At 50.2% G+C, this 17,437-nt stretch overlaps 1 protein-coding gene across 1 annotated transcript in view; it reads left to right on the forward strand.

Annotated features, from left to right (window-relative positions):
* Positions 1–9,883, forward strand: part of THOC3 (THO complex 3) — a 93,620-nt gene extending 83,737 nt beyond the window's left edge. The window contains exons 6-7 of the mRNA XM_040630273.1: positions 8,901–9,008; positions 9,849–9,883. Of these exons, the coding sequence (XP_040486207.1) occupies positions 8,901–9,008; positions 9,849–9,868 (128 nt within the window). The 3' untranslated portion in view covers positions 9,869–9,883. The remainder of the gene's footprint in view (positions 1–8,900; positions 9,009–9,848) is intronic.
* Positions 9,884–17,437: the final 7,554 nt, after the last annotated feature.

Consider the following 17,437-nt stretch of genomic DNA (forward strand, 5'->3'; position numbering starts at 1 on the left):
AGGCGCCCTCCAATCACGCCCCTCAGCCAGGCCCTGACGTGCTACAGCTCCCCTTCCAGATGGGAAATTCAAATCTCTCTCTCTCTCTCTCTCTCTCTCTCTCTCTCCCTCCCTCTCTCTCTCGCTCCCCCTCTCCCTCTGCATCTCCCTCTCCTTCTCCCTCTTCTTTTCCTCTCCCCCCATCTCCTCCCTCTCTCCTCTCTCTTCCTCCTCCCTCTTCCTCTTCCTTTCCCATTCTTCCTCCTTCTCCCCTCTTTTCTCTCTCCAGTCCCTTTCCCCCTCCACCTTTGCTCCCCCTCTCCCTCTGCATCTCCCTCTCCTTCTCCCTCTTCTTTTCCTCTCCCCCCATCTCCTCCCTCTCTCCTCTCTCTTCCTCCTCCCTCTTCCTCTTCCTTTCCCATTCTTCCTCCTTCTCCCCTCTTTTCTCTCTCCAGTCCCTTTCCCCCTCCACCTTTGCACAAGCTTGTTGCCTCAGTGCACTGAGGGGAGGATGGAAGGTTCTTTAAAGCAAAACTCAAAGAATACCTGCCCAGGAAAGCCCTTCTGATTCCTCCAGGAAGAACTGGTCACACTCTTCTCAGGATTTCTGCCACCCCCCTAGACACACCCCAGTTTCAGAGGCTCTTGTTCCTCTATTTGCTTGTCTCTTGCCTGTGAGCTCCTGTAGGACAGGGCCACCATCAGATCATCTTTACAGTCCCTCAGCATCATGTCCTGGCACAGGAATACTTAAGAAACACTGATGGATCATGTGGGTAAGGCCCCAACAGGGGGTAAGGAATCCTTCATGTGGACCCAGAGGAAGAAGACTGCTGCAAAATTCAGTGTAAAATTCACTTGCCAATCCCTTGTAGATCTGATATCCTGTGAAGAATAAGGGATTGTTTGGCAAACTTTATTCTAGAAGACTATTTCTTTCTCTTGTATGCCCAGGGAAGAAAAGGGACCTCCAAGAGGCAGGGCAACATCTGCCCCCACCCCTGGGACTTTCCTCCCCCTCTCACACTCATTTCTCATTTTATTACTGTCTCCTAATGAGGCTCTTCATTCTGCCTGCTGTCTTTTGGCTCTACAATGCTTTCTTTAATCCAGCCCAATGTGTAAGAAAATGGCTTAGGAGAGGAGGGGCCTTTCATCAGGTCTTTGAAGATTTGCAGGAGTTTATGCATCAATCAGGGTTATGTCAGAGGGAAGATGACTTCTGCTTCTGTAAGGGGATGGCTTCCTTCCAAGGAGGGAGCAGCAAGAGCTGCAGAAGGACAGGACTGGGAGAGGAAGGAGGTATGATTTTGTTCCAAAAGGAGGGGACTGTTCCTTTGCACAAGTTCAGAGCAGAGACCTCAAAGCAAGGGACCTCCACAGGTCAGAGGCCATTGGCAGAACCACTGTCCTTGCCTACAGAGTCCCTCTTCTGCGACCCATCTCTGTTCTCCCCTTACAGGCTATGGCTTGGTATAGGGAAGGCCCTTTCTTTATGGCTGAGTTCTGTTTAACACTGTGTTGGGCCATCAGCATGCTTATTTTTAATTTTTCTTCCTTTCCTGAGGCAGACACTAATGGAGGAGGGGCAGAGGGGAGGCTGTTTGATTAGAATGACTTAGACTTGCCACTAATGCCTGAGGGGAGTTCTGGGCAGGGAGATCTGACATCATGCCATTTCAAGACTCACAGGCCTCCTCTCTCCCCTTCCCCCTCCTTTCTCACTGTTCCTCTAGAACAGCAGCTCAGTGAATGGGACCCGGCTGGCAGCACTCTAGCTACAGTTGGGGTTTTTCCACAACGGGCATTATCTTTAACATGAACATTATCCAAGCTGGGCTAAAAATCCAACTATCCTTCAGAAAAATATGGAGTTCAGTTCTGGACACTGTACTTTAAGATGGATTTAATAAGCCTGTGTATGTTTAGAAGAGAAAGGGTGGGTTGGTGGTGGGTGCCTGGAAATCAGATCAAATGAGGGAGAGTTGAAGGATTTGAAGATGTTTCACCTGGAGGAGAAGATGCTGAAGGGCAAGGCTTGCTCAGTTTGTAATTCTAGCACTTAGCATGGTGTCTGGCAGAGTCGGTGCTAAGGAAATGCTTGTTGCATGAATGAATGACCACTGCAAGGAAAGAGGAGTTCTATTGTTTTTTTATCAGCCCTGAAGACAGAATTAGGGCAATGGGGGAAAGGTAAAGGGAGGCCGACAGAAGCTCCACGAGGAAGAATCTTCTATCAATTGGAGCTGTCCAGCCATAGAATGGACTGCCTCATATTAGGTAGTGAGTTCCCCATTCCCTGGAAAATGACAGTTGGATGGCAGGTGACAGCTAATGCCCCCTTTGAACTCAAGCTTCTGTGAGTCTATAAAAAATTATATGAGCTGACATGAATCATGTCTAGCTGCAGAAAATCTTACTGGTGAATAAAAGGACAGCTCAGTCAAGCTTTGTTGGCTTCATCCCGTTGACTGATTAGGGGTAAATCAGGGCACTGTAGCCACTGATGCTTTCTGTTGAAGATGGTGGAGAGCTGAGTACTTGCTCCCTGTTCACTCTTGCCAGCCTAGACATGGTTCCTAAATACTGTCCATGTAGAAAAGTCACTAAATATTTTAGCCATTTCCTAATGATTATAATACTACTAATCATAGCAACCATCAGGCCCCCATTATGTCTCAGGTGCTTAGTTTGGTGCTTTGCATAAATTACATTCTCTCCTTTAGTTCACACAAACCTCTTTCCAAGGTGGGGAAGTCAATCCCCTGGGAGATACAGTGAGTCTTTGGCATAGCCAGAATTCCAGCCCAGGCCTGCCTGACGTTGAGCTCTGGGGTCCTTTCACCCCCCTGGGCTGCTTCTCTTCTGACACATCCCACAGCCTATGGAAATGTAACTTTTGCTCTGCAGATTTTTTTTTTTACATTGACATTTATCATCTTCCCTGTTCTCCAGTTTCTCACTTAAAAAAAAAAAAAAAAAAGAACCTGCCTTGAATTCACACCCAGATTGGGGTCCTCATGTCATGTGGGTTGTCAGCATCTCCTTCATCTCCTGCATCTCTAATCCAGCCCGCTGTGAGTCCCCCCTCCCCCAGCCAGCCTCAGGTCCTTGCTGAGCCTGCTCTGTAGACAGCTTCTAAGAGTCACCTGGTAAAATATGGATGTGGCTCTGCTAAAGGTGTCTTACCCTGGCTCATGCTGAGTCTCCACTTCTATTTATAAGCCCTGTGGTCTGGGGCAGGGGGCCAGATTTGAACAGATTTTTAAAATTATACATACATGCCTTGAATATTCACTAGGAAACCAATCAAGAGAGCTAATGTCAGTACTTTGTGTGAGGATCGAGGAACAGTGTGTGAAGAATGACAACTGTCACAGCCCCTGAATGCGGTGATCAGTGAGAATGGCGTTTGTCCAAAGGTCAGCCCCTGTCTTCCCTGCAGTTGCCTCGGTGCAGAGGGCACTCTGGACGCAATGCGGGATGTGAGGAAGAGCTTGCTGGCTGGGCTGGCCTCAGCTGGGAGTTGAGCTGGTGGGTGCAGGGAGGCATCTGAAAGCTCCAGTCGCTGATTCCACAACCTGCCATTCTAACTCGAGCCTGGAGGGGCAGAGTTGGTCCTAGTTTGAGGGGGTGGCCCGTGTGCCAGAGGCAGAAACAGAACTGTGGGGGTGATGCACAGGGAAGGGCTCCAGGCCACCTTGCTCATCTGATGAGCACCTCCCTTCTTGCCACTGATAATGGCTAGGGTGCCATGGTCTGGATGTGAGGCCAGGGGCCCAGTCTGTCTCCTTCAGTGTGGAGTGGCAATGTGGAGGCAAATCCATTGGCGTGCGGTGGTGCCTATGTGCGTGTGCCCGCCAGTGTGGGGCCATGCGAGCGGCAGGGAAGCATCCATGTGGAGGGACACAGGTGCCAGTAGCGCAGGTGGAGGTCTGTTGCCGTATGATTCACAGCATGTGGTGGTGTCTCCCTCCTGTTGTGGAGGGTCTCCGGTGTGAGTGTATCACCAGGTGTAAAGTCAAGTGAGCTGTTGTTCCAGTGGAATATGTTAATGGCCTTGTGGGATGGGATTGGATGTAAGGCAAAGTTACCACCTGCAGCTAGGCAGGTTATGCAGGGTACAAGCACAGAGGGTGCCATTTACTGTGGCAGCTGCAAAGGCTTGGGACATGTCACCAATTCTGTGTAATGGTCTAAGTGTCATTGTCAATGAGAGATGACACCGCGGATAGGGTGTTACCATCAGTATGAAATGCAGCCATCATCGGTGGCAAGGGGGCAGGTGTAAGTGTGTCACAGTGGACTGGCACATGTGTCACTGTCATTGTAGGGACAGAAGGAATGTGTATGTGCAGCCAGGAGTGTGTCATCACCACTGTGCAGTCATAAATGTGTCACTGAGTGTGATTGATTCCTCCTTTTCCATTTTTTTCCCCACCAGAGAGGCCCTGGGCAATCCAAACTGCTAGCTCCTGCTCCACCTGGGAAGCTGTATAAACCTTTGGATTCTCCGTTATCCACTTTGTTTCGCAGAAAGAGGGTTCCTGGCTCCCCATCTGAACCCTGACTCATTGGTGTTGCACAGAGTGTGTCTGTGTGTGTGGGAATCCCCCTGAGAAGCCCCTCTCTATCCCAGAGCCCTGCCCCCAACTCAGAGCCCCTCCCCAGCCCATCGTCCTCCTACCAGCTCCTCAGAAGTCCTCTGCCAGCCTTCATCCCATCCCCACCCTCCCAGATCCAGGCACTCATTAGCATGTCAAAGCAGTCCTCTTTCAGCCCACACGGTGTACCCTGGGATATCCCCACACAGTTAGCTCACTCTCATCTTGAGCTTTCCTGAAACCTTACATTTTCATGTCTGCCACACCAGTCTGTAGTTCCCCTACCATCCGGCATAGGGAGGATGTTTTGGTGATAAATCCTTCCTCCCTTGCCTGGTTGTTTCTCGAGCTCTCTGCTGGGACTTCTGCCTCCCCTCCTCCAATCTAAGCCCTTCCAACTCTCCAGGATGTGGTTGGACCACCCTTTCCATCAGGAGTTCTTCCTGATAACCCTAGATGCTCGTGTCAACCCAGAGCCAGACAGGGAACCCCGCCAGCCTCCTTATCTGAGTCCTAGCCCTGGACCAGCTCAGGCACTAGGTGGAGCATCCGAGTTCCCTCCATGTCCTCAGGAGGACCCCCTTCCAGAATGTCCCTCCATGCTTGTGACACTTGGTCCCCTTTCCCCTCCCCCATGTGAAGCCCAGGCTCAGAAAGATAGTTTCTACATCTTAGAATCTTCTTCTTAGGCACATGGAAACAGAATAACAGGGTTCCAGCATACAGGAATCATAAGCAAAGGCCTTTTTAGGATAACATTTAGAATCACAGAATCTAGAAGGACAGGTTCTCTAAACACTATGTGCAAGAGTGGCCCACTCTTCCTCAGAGCCTCCAGGGTGGGAGACTTGTTAAAAAAGATTTTGGGACCTCTTCCCATGTGGACTGAACCAAAATCTCTGCAATGGGATCCCAGGAATTTGCATCAGTATCAAGCCCCCCACTGGTTTGGAGATGCCAGCTAGTTGAAAAACCCTTACCTCGGGCCACTAAAATCTGAGACTCATGTGATTCTGGGCTGTGGTCTTATAGAAAAAAACTACTGAATCATGAAATCATAGAATATTTTAGGATTCACAGAAGCTTAGATTCAACTAATTACACACATTCACTCACAACTCTAGGATCTTAAATTCCATGAATCTTAACGCTTAGAATTAGGGAGTTGGAAGTGACCCTGGAGTGCGATTTTGTTCCTGTTCTAGGAGGAACTTTTCTTTTCAGCCTCATCACTCCTTTTGGAATGGAAGGCTTTTTCCCCTGTCCCTTGCAGGGCTGCCTCCACGGTGTCGCCTACATTTGTGAAGATAAATGTTCTTTCCATCTTGGTGCAAAGGCAGCTGGCAGAACCCCTGCATTATGGAGCGAGTGAGCTGGAAATGACTTCTCCTTTCCATTTAGGACCAGCACACCCTGGCCCACAAAACAGATCTTGCTCTTCGATAAAATGAATGTGAGGGGACATTATTGCTGTTTCATATTTGAGGAACGTGGACAAGACAACAGAGGTTAATAAGCTTATGGAGCTTCTGGTCAAGGAAATGAAAGAGAGAGAGAACACTGAGGGATAGCAGAATGCTGTTTTGGAGACTGATGGGCGTGTGTGTGTGTGTGTGTGTGTGTGTATTTGGAGGGGAGTGGAGTGAAGGGAGGAGATGAAACATGCATAAGAAATCAGCAATGAAAGGGTAACTTTCTGGTCATCTAACCCAGTGTTCCTAACTTACAAGTGGGGAAACAGGGACCCAGAAAAGGGAGGGGCCTTTTTTTAAATGCCACAGCTGGTTCAGGAAACTCCTAACTCAGGTTAAGTATTCCTTCTTAGTCACAACTCAGCATTTAGCTCCACACTTCTTAAAACATGTGCGGCATGCCAAGCATTGTTGTAGGGATGTTACGATGTCAGCCCTCTCAGCTGTGCGACAGTCCTGCCGGGCAGGTATTTTTCAGTCATTCATCAGACATGTGTGGAGGGCCTGTGCCACGCCAGGCACTCTCCTAGGCGGACAAAGATGTCTAGGAAGTTTCAGAGTTTCTCTTCGGCTACAGTGAGAGATGCGTATACTCCATAGAGGGATAGCGCACGGACCGGTTCACGCACTCAAGATCCTTTGAGAGTGGAGCCTCCGATGTGAAGCGCTCAGAAGCAGGCGGGGGAGACATGGCTGCAAACAGTTGACGATAATACTACATGCTAAGTGCTGTCTTAGTGAAGAGGCAGCTCTGGGGTGCAGAATGAAATACACACAGCCTGCAAGCCAGATGGGACTGGAAGCCCAAAGCAGGGAAAGGACAAGGTGGCTGCCTCCCGGGTGGCCAAGTCATCTCGGGCTCCAGCCACATAGCGATGGGGTTCAAGCTCAGCAGCCTTCTGCCTTGCCCCCATGCCCCAAGCCAGATGGTATGATTTTTCTTTGAGACTCAGTTTCCTCCTCAGTGAAAGTGGTGGGATGACCCCGTTCTCCCATGGTGATTGTGAAGGTCACATAATGACACTGATTAGGAAACAGTAGCCAAGCCTCAGCAAGCATCGACTGTGTTTCCCTCCAACACCTGAGCAAGGTGGGGGTTTCCTCGACGTTTGGGGCAGTGGGACCATTCAATAAAACCTCCCTTTTCTGATCTTGGTCAGAGAACTCTGCCTCACGATTTCCTTGAGTTTAAGTTGAAATGAGAAAGAACAGAATTTGAAGCTTAGAGGAAAATAGGGGAGATGTTTCTTCTACCTCTTCACCCCTTCTCTGGGGTTCTTCCCCTCCTGTGCGGCACACAAGGGACCGGGATATGGTGTTCCCAAATGGGAACCTCCTGAAGGAAGTCCAGAGGGGGCTTAGACTTCAGGCCTAAGAACGGGAGGAATTTTCCACCCACAAATCTAACAACGGCTGTTCTGTGCCACTCAACCTCCAGTTGTTTCTTTCTGGCAGGAAAACAAAATAAAACCAAACCACCTTTTATTTGCCAAACAAACAAAGGGTTGGAGAGGTCTTGGGCAGATGAAGCCAGGGAAAAGTGGAAAGGGCTTAAAAGAAAGAAATTTTCATTCACCAAGCCTCTCACCGCAGTAGGTGATTCATAATCTTTATCTGATTTAATCCCCACACCAGAGCCTCCATTACCTTAAATGTCATCACCTCCACTTCATATTCATATCGGGATATTCAGACTCAGAGAGGCTAAGCACTTTGTTCAGGGTAACACAGCCGAGAAGTAGTGGCATCAGCATTTGAGCTTGGTATGTCTCTGCAGCTGGACACGTTTCCAGAGGGAGATTAAATGGGTTTCTGGAAGATGAGACTGGGTCTGCAGCTTCCGGGCAACTGGTCCCAGAGTTTGGATGACCCTGCTAGGACACCTATCTGGGGACCTTACCACAGGCTGGTCCTTAATGGCACTGAGTGTTCCAGGTCTGAAGGTGATCAAAAGTGATGGGGGCTGTATAGCTCAGGACCCTGAAATTATGCTCTGTGGATTTATATAAGAAATCTCCTTCTGTGGCAGCCCTTTGCTCACTTCTGCTCAGGTTGGCGCAGTCTAGCTCTTAATACTGGCCATGTAACCACTGCTCCTGCCTCTGCTCCAGCCTTCAGACTGACTTTCTGATTGGCTTCCAGATCTGGAGGAGAGCCATAGCTGTCTAAAACATGGGTCTGACTCTGTTATTCCCATTCTTAAAACACGTGATGGTCACAGCTTATTTTGCCACCTAGCACCCACTCCTCCCTCATGTGGCACCAGCTTTGGAAGAGCCAAGGTGTGTATTTCATTTGAACCCATGGGCGGATCACATGACCTGGACTGAGCCAATCAGCACAGATGGTCTCCCTGATCCCCCAAATCAGTTTAGCAATAGGCGCAGGACCAAAGTCAGATCAGTCAGGGCCAAAGGGACTCAATTCTGGGACTTTGCTTGAGCTAAGGGAAATGGACTGTCCTTTGAGGTCCACTGTAATGTGAACTGAGGTTCTCAGGAGCCACCATATGGAGCCTCAGAATGGGGACCAGCTTAGAGCCAGCAGAGTCCAGAAAAGGAGAGCAGGGAACCTGAGCCTGGTGACATAGTTTACACCTCGGATCAAGCTGTGCCTGCCGCTCTCCTAGGTCTTGTCATTTTTATGAGCCAATAACTACCGCTTCCTCTTTGTTCTTGTTAAAGCTACTTTGTTTTTTTCTTTACATGCAACCAAAAAGATCTTAACTCTTTTTGATGCAAAAATCTTTTGATGTCTTCCCGTTGCCTTCAGGAGAAAGTTCAAATCCTTTAAGTTGGCTTTTAAGGTCCTCCATGATCCGACCCAGACCTCTCTCTGTCTCCAGCCACCTGTGTTCCACGTTGCTCCTGGACATGCTGTCACCTGGTGTTTCTGAGCGTTTGCCCACGCTGCTTGCTCCTGGAGGAATGGCCTTGTCTGCTCTGTTCACTTGGTAAGCCTCTGTGTTGACCGTCATGGCTCAGCTAAAACATTAAGAAATCCCTCCTGGGATGCAGGATTGAAACAGAGGTTTCCTGTGTGCTCCCACGTGGACCTTTACCTTGTAGCCCCAACGGAACTCAGCTTGACACTTAAGGTTGGTTTCCTTGTCTTACTTCCTCCCTAGATTATGAACTCTTTGAGGATGGAGACTCCTTGAGGACGAGGGGTGCATTCACTCAGCAGATATGTAGTGAGCACCTACTACATGCCAGAGACCCCTCTAGGTGCTGGGGATACAACAGTGAAAAAATACACAAATTTCCCTCTCTTGTCTGGCAGGGGGAGCAGACGCTGATTGAGGAAACCGCACGGGGTCTGGGTCATTTCAGAGAGTGGTAGGCCTGTGACATAATAAGACAAGGGGATGCCTGCTTCCTGTCTCTGGGCCTGGAGCCTCGAGGAGGGCCAGGCTCAAAGCAGGCCGTCAGAAAGTGACCATTTAATGAATGCATAAGGAACATCCCTGGATACCCCTGGTGCCCCTCAGCCTTTCTTTATGACTCTACCAGTAACTCCGGACTCTATCAGAACCTCTTTGATAGTCATTTATTCCCCTTTTGCAGCCTACACCCCCTGTTGGGGTATAGTTATATAAATGACATTTTTTTAATGTGTACAACACTCACCTTTCCTGACGGGAGTTGAACAAGAGCCACGTTCTCTCGGACTTCACGGTGCGGCTCCAGTCCTGCGGGCCCAGCATCGGGCAGCATGCTCCTCTGCCCGACTTTGATCAAAGCTCCCACCGGCCCTCATCTTTCCAGTCCTCACTCATCTGTCTCCTCCACAGGCCTGTTGCCAGTCCTTTGATCATCCCTGTGACTCTCTTCTGGGCTTTATCTGGCTCCATTAAGACGATGAAGCTTCCTCTTGCTTGTGTCACTCCCATGCTCAAAAGCTCTCGATGACTCACCATTGCCTACGGCAACAAGTCCAGAGCCACGAGGGCTCCCCTGGATCTGACTTCTGCCTCCTCGGCAGCCTGTTTACCACGACTGCTCTCCCATGTAGCGCTCTTTGCTACAGAGCACTCAGCACCTCTGATGTTCATTTCATTCCTCTGTTAATGTGCACATCCTTGGTTGTCTCCTCACACTGGATCGTAAGCTGTTTGAGGGCAAGGATCGTGTCTTGCTCATCCCCGAGTCACCAACATCACACCCAAAGTCTTCTCTATTGTGAACGCTCCACAGATCTCACCAGAGGTGAAATTTGTGCTTGGCATGGCCCTACTTGCTTGCGCTTGAAATGGCTTGTCCTGCCCATCAGTCTTGAGGTCCCCTTCTCAGGGGCAGACTCAGTCCCCTTATTGGGCTGTAGACCACATAGTAATTCTGGCATCCTTGTTTAAATCTTGTACTTGTCCCCCCCCCCTTTTTTGCATTCTTAGTCCATACACTTAGCCCCATGATTTTCTTCTGTGCTTTGGCCTCATCACTGTGGCATTTTGTCATTGGGGTGTTTTTGGTTTAATTTGCTGTGTTGACATACATTTTTGGCCCATTTGCTATCTCTTTGAAGTCCTTGTCCTCCCCTACTCTTAGGCTTTATGGTCTGGGTGGAGCTAACTCCATGGCCCACTTCCATGGATGAGCGTTAGACTTATAACAGCCGATTAGAACAGTATTAGCTGTGGCCACAGTGCTTGACTCAGGGATGGCAATGACACATCTAAGCCAATGAGAGCCAGCCCTGGGATTTTAGCTAGGACCAGTGGGAAAGACGCTTTCTATTTCTACGGGATTTGCAGAGCTGGCAGAATGTGGGCCTGAGCAGCTGGGCTGTGTTGCCATCACCCAGGGACAGCCTGCCAGAGGGTGACGCCAACACAGACGAGCGGAGCCAAGGGGAGGGGGGGAGACCGATTTCTGATGACAGCGTGTGAGTGCCCAGTTCCTGATGTGCCTTTAAGCATCATCTGATCCTGTGCTTTTCCATTGCGTGATCAATAAAGGTTGCCTTTCTACTTAAGTTGTTTTGAATGAGGTTTCTGTCTCTGCCGCCACCTAGGAGAAACCTGCTAGAGTCTGTAACGTTGGAGCTGTGTGTCCCTTCCTACAGAAAACTTCTGAACAAGCAGGACCTGACTCTGGAAGGACCCTGCATTTAATATTCTCATGTTCCAAGAAGGAGCTGATCACCCTGGTCCCGGTTCTCTGTCTCGAAGCCTCGTCCTCACTTGGACAGCACAGTCCCATGGTGCTGCTGATTTAAGGGGGAGAAGGGGCTCACACTGTGGGTCCCTACTCGAAGCTTTGCCAAAGCTCAAATTTCATATCCACAGATCCCAGTTCATGTATCCGTAGCCCCTCAAAAATGCACGCTTTTTTTCTTTTTTTTTTTTTTGCCAGCAGTTCTGCAGTTTCACCCTTGAGTGGCATCAGCGTTCTTGGGCGGGTGCCATCCGTTCCTGGCAATTTGTCTGCATCTTGTTTGTCAATTGGAGTTGGAACATTTGCCCGCCAGAGCAGTGACTTTGGCGCCCCTACTTCCAAAAGACAGTTTGGGAACAGGAACTGCCCTGAGGTCCTCCTCAGTCGCGGCGGAGGCTGAGGCTCTCAGATGTTCCGGATATCTTTTTTTCATCTCGGAGCAGTCTCCCAGAGCTGCGATCACCAAGCCTCTCACTGGTCCTTTATCTGACCTGCTTTCCATTGGGTGGAGTTGAAAGACCTCTGATCCTAGGCCCTGCAGTCCATCTCAAGGTGACTTTCGGGGTGTCTTTGGACCGCATCAATTCAAGGCTCCACGGCTGCAGGCAGGCTTTCTGATTCTGAGTCATCAGTTTTTAAACATTTCCCAAAAGATTCCTCTCTCTTTGCAATGGCCTCTCCTTAACTCGTTGTTTTGTTTCTCACTGTTATGGTCAGACTCTGCTGGGCTGAGGTTGGAGGGAGGAGGTTCTGTGCTCTCTTGGGATGCCACCATCTCCACATGGAGATTCTAGGATCACTGTGGTAGGAAGAGACAGCTGGAGTGTCACGGAGTTCCCCGCCACCCCAGCTGGGAGGTGATCTTGCAGGCTCGCTTCTGTTTGACCCCTCCAGATCCATTCCCCCTACCGTGTCTGTGTCCCGGAGGCTGGCCTGTACGGACCAGTCAACAGGTTCCCTTTGTCCTCTGGTTGGCTTCTGGTTGAGTTCTATCAGTGGGAGGTCCTGGCAGGATTTGGAGGCAGGAGGACAAGATCAGAGTGTTCCTCGGCCGAAGGCCACTGCTCCTGGCAGCGGTCCTTCCTACACATGTCCCCTCTGCAGGCTTGGCAACCACTCCCTCCTTGTCCTACAGGCTTAGAGGTGGTAATGGGTCTGCACTGGTGCTGGCCCTGGGGAACTGTACTATCCTTTGTGAACTCTGCCTGTTCTGCCCACCCCTTCATGAAGCTCTGCTCAAATGGCCCACGTGGAATGTTCCATGTTTCCTGCCAGGATTCTCACCAATATTGACACTTCTGCTCACCATTCATTGGCCAGATCTAGTGCCTTGATCCAGCTGATTGCAAGGGGCTAGGCAGGTGTGGAGCAGCTTGTGCTCAGGGAGCAAGTTAAGACAGGTGTGGGTGTGCCCTGGCCATCTCCAGCACAGGCAGACATCTCCCAGTCATCGGCATGGTGTGCTCTGGGGGCCCGCTGCGTTCTTTCCAAATGAGTTCCCACACCTCCTGTGGCACCGTGCTCTTCAAAGCTCCTCTCTCGGGGCATGGCAGAATGCAAGGAGCTCTTGCACTGACTTGGCTGGATTTTTACTGTGTGACTTTGGGCAAGCCAGCCTCCCTCTCTGGGCCTACGTTTCCTCATTTGCAAAAGGATATTGCACTTCCGTGGCAGGCACCCCACAGGGCTTAGATAGTGCATACACAGGCCCTGGCACATGGGAGGCTTGCAGGAAATGGCAGCTAGAATTAACCATCACAGCCATGCCTTGGACAGAACAGAATCTATACACTCATTTAACACAGTTCCCTGAGCACCTGCTCTGGGCTGGGCATGTCTCGGTGCTGGAAGACAGAGTGAACAAGACAGAGGAGGTTCCTGCCTTGCGTGGTGTTTCTGGTGGGAATGGACAGGCGATGAACAAATAAATAGAAAGATAATTCAGAGAGTGGTGAGTGCTCTGAAGAAATAAAACTGAGTGATGTGAGAAAGAAAGATGGAGCAGGTGTCTGGGAAAACCTCCTGGAGATGACGTTTGAGCTTGACATGAAAGAGTGGAAGAGGCCTGTGTGAAGATCTGGGGCAGAAGGTTGGGCCTCAAGGAGGCTCCCCCAAGCTGGGTGAGAACTTGGCCCGTTCCTGGGACAGAATGGAGCCCACGGTGGGGGAGTGTGGGTAATGAGGGGGAGAGTGGTAGTGGTAGGACCCGAGAACAGAGAGGTGGGCTGTTCAGGTTCTGTGGGTCCTTGTCAGACAGGGGGAGGGGACTGGATGTTACCAAACTGGAATGGGGACCATCCATTGTGAGGTTTTAAGAAGCAGCTGCAACCTGCAGCGAGTCAGTGTCTGGTTGAATTCTCCTATCTCCAGTCCAAAGCCCTCTTCCTCTAACCTCATTTGCCTAGACAATTTTCCCTTTTTTTCTTTTTTCTTTTCCCTTCTCTTTTCTCTTTTCTTTTCTCTTTTCTTTTTCTTTCTTTCTTTCTTCTTTCTTTCTTTCTTTCTTTCTTTCTTTCTTTCTTTCTTTCTCCCTCTCTCTCTCTCCCTCCCTCCCTCCCTCCCTCCCTCCCTCCCTTCCTTCCTTCCTTCCTTCCTTTCTTTCTTTCAAGTAGGCTCCACACTGGAGCCCAACATGGGGCCTGAACTCACCACCCTGTGATCATGACCTGAGCTGAGATCAAGAGTTGGGCATTTAACTGACTGAGCCCCCCAGGCACCCCAACAATTGCTTTAACAAATTGCCATTTTTGGAGAACTAAGAGCCTCTGTCAAAGACCCAAGCAGGTCCCTCCCTCAATTCTAAGGAAGCGGGGGCCCCACCGCCCCAGGGGTCCCATGTTGACCCACCTGAGGGAGACTACAGCCGCTCCCTCCCACCCTGAGAACCTGTTGTGCTCCAGATGCCACGGGCCCTGCGCATGCGCTATCTTCTTTCCTGGGCTCCATCTCCCCGGAGGCTGGTGTTATCATCCTGGTTCTGTAGATGAGGAAACTGAGGACCCAGCATCTCCCACTCCCTGCTCACCTCAGGACGTGGCTCCCTCCTCCCGCAGCAGCCCACACGGCACCCTGTAAATAACTGCATGTTCCCAACACCTCTCCTCCTTCTCCTTGGAAACCTGCTTTCTCTTTGGACTCGGGCTGCAGGGCTGTGAGATTCCCTGCTTGGCTCAGTGTGGAGCCTGGCGGCAACGTGCATCTGAAGGCCTTGGGCAGGCGGGCGCCTTTGTTCACTAGCTGGGTGACCTTAGGTAGGTCACTTCACCTCTCTGAGCCTCAGTTTCCTCACCGGAAGTGCGGAGGGGATAGTAGCTCACTTCTGTGATGGAAATTAGATGAGGACTTCTACACAGGTGCCTGGCTGAGTGTGGAACATACTTCAGTGCCTAATGAAAACGTTTCTTTTCTTCTTTCTCTCATTCTCCTTTTCCTCTTTTCCTTCCCTAATCCGTTCTGCCTCCTAGATGTTTTGGGGGTCCATATACTCGGATGCCTGCAGAATCAGGCAGGTGACAGAGAGAGGTCGCTGCTGGACTCCTTGGTTAGGGCATGGGAAGAAGCCAGCTTCTGAAGCAGGCCCGCACAGAGCCTGTAACCTGGGGGAGGCCGTTCCCGGGGAGGATGTGGCTTGAGTTGTCCAGGGATCTCTGATGCCTCCTCCTAAAGGTTTCCCCAGATTGCAGGACCCACTTACTTAGATATCCTGCTGAACCAGACTTTCATATTTACATTTCATCTCACCAAGTAGAAGGGAGAAATCAAATGTGGCCTTTTCCTGGCTTTTGGTAGATCTTCTGGAAGGAATGAGAAGGAATTTTCCTGTGGGGAGGGGTGAATCAACATGGCCCCTGATGTCCAGAGCCTGTGGAATGATGATAATAACAGGAGCTCACTTCACCGAGCTACTTTGTGCTATGTGCTCTGTATATACTACCTTGTTTAAGCTGCCCAACAACCTTATGAGATGAGGGATTAGTATTATGCCCATTTCACAGATGAGGAAGGAGGCAGAGAAAGGACAAGGTATCTTGCCAAGGTCATACAGCTAGAAGGTGCCATTGAGGATTTGCATCCAGGCTGTCTGGCCCTGGGGTCTTCACTTGCCTCTCTGCTCTTCAGGGATCAGGAGGTCAGAATGGGAGATGCGGCTCACTCCTTGGCTGGGAGTGGGGTGAGGAGACCCTAAGTGGTCATTCAGCACTCTCAGTGTGTCCCTGACTGCTGTGGTGTGGTCACCCTGTGTCTCTGCGTACTTGCTATGGTGGACATAGGCTGTCTTAGTTTGCCCTATGGTCTCTCTTCTGTATGGCAGCTTAATATTCCTTTGGCGATCCACCCTTCCCTGTTTCTCTGGCCATGTGGTTTGGATGGAGTCCTCCAATCCTCTTTCATTTGAGCTGTAGGAACTGGTGCATAACCCAGGCCTAGGATGAAGGTATTGTATGGACATGTGACTTGAGACAGTCCAGTAAGACTCAGTCATGGAAATTGTTCTGGAGATGTTAGAAAAATTCTTCTCCTGTTGGAGTTATTGAACTAAGAAAGTGTGAGCATGGAGCTGCAAGGTCACGGTGTGAAAGGAGCCTGTGTAACGGGGAAGCCAAGCCAGAGAGAAACAGAACTGACAGAAAGAGACTGAGCCTTGAAAATATTGCATGACTCCTGGATCAAGCTCTTCCTGAAATCCAGAATCTGCCCTTGAATTTTTTAGTTACACTAACTTTTACAACCCCTTTTTACCCTTCAGGCACTTTGATTGCTTTTTCTATCACCTCTATCAACCCTAAAATAGGGTTGGCCGGCATCGTGTGAAAGATTCCACGTATGTTACTACGTTTAATCCAGTGAGGTAGTTGATATGGTGCCCATTAGGCAGATGAGGGAACTGAGGTTAAGAGAGACTTATGTTGGTTAAGGTGTCGCAGCTAGTACATGACAGAGCTAGGATTAGACCGCAGGCATTTTGACTCTAGACTGCAGCTTGATCACTCCGCTGCATGGTAGGAGGCTGGTTTTACCACCCCCCGCCCCCCGAGTACCTCTTGTAATGTCTCCTCTCCAGGTCACATCCAGCTGCTCTCCCTGCTTCTGCTCTCATCCCCTTTAATCTCCTCTTCCTCGGAAGCCTTCCCTGGCTACACCCTCAGACTAAGCTTCCTGGTAGACATTTTTATGGCACAAGGTACTTTTCTTCTTAGCTCGACTGAACTTCAATAATGATTTGTTCTGGGTTTATCTCTTCCGCTGGGTGGGAGTCCCACAGGGGCAAAGATGACGTCTGTTTGCCCATTGGTGCAGCGTCGAAGCCTGGCACAGTGCCTGGACCGTGGTGGGCACCTGGTAAATGTTTGCTGAATAAATGAAGTGTGCAGTTTCCTCACTCCCACTGCGGCCCTGGATCATTGTACACCTGTTCGACTGCACTGTTGTGTCATTCTGACACTGCAGAATTCGCTTGTGCTCGGCTGTGTTGTAGGGTACCTGTGATCTTGGATGCTTCCTTATCTTCGTGGAAATATGGAAAGATGGTTTTCCCGACTAGGCAGTGAGTTCCTTGGAGGCTGGGGCACGGCCTCCAGCCCTCATCCCTTGAGAGTAGTTAATACTAACAACAGTGATACAAGGAATATTACTAATTAGGAGCACTTACCATCTGCCAGGCATGGCCCTGAGGGCTTTACGTGCATTACCTTATTGAATCTTTATCTCAACTGTGCGCAAATGTACTGTTATGACCCCGTTATACTTATGGGCAAACTAAGGCTCAGAGAGGTTATGTGGCTTCTTTTGCTTCAAAAAGGGGTCTGCCTCACGCAATCAAAAGAGAACTTGTTTCTCCAGTGACTTAGATGGGGGACTGCCAGGCTGGGTTGGAATGCAGCAAGAATAGCATAAAGGCTGAAGCTAAAAGTTGGCCCAGCTGGTGGAGGCCTGGCTGTGCTTTGCTGAAAGGAAGAGAATCTTCGTTGTGAGGGTCCAAGGAGGGACAAGCAGTCAGGAGAGAGGGGAACCCTCAGAGTGAGGGAGCAAGGGTGGGGGGAGGGGAGAGCGCAGGGGTATTGGAGAAAGGGCACCAGGCATGAAGCTGGGGAGTCTGGGCTCCTACCCTGGCTTTAGCACTTCCTGGCTGTGCGACCTGTGGCCGGCACTGCACCTCTCTGAGCCCACCGTGGTACTGAGGCGAGGCTTGACACAGCACCTGGCGACTGTCTGGCCAGTGCCTGAC

Source organism: Ursus maritimus, unplaced genomic scaffold (assembly GCF_017311325.1).
Source record: "Ursus maritimus isolate PB19 unplaced genomic scaffold, ASM1731132v1 scaffold_15, whole genome shotgun sequence".
In the NCBI taxonomy this organism is placed as follows: Eukaryota; Metazoa; Chordata; class Mammalia; order Carnivora; family Ursidae; genus Ursus; species Ursus maritimus.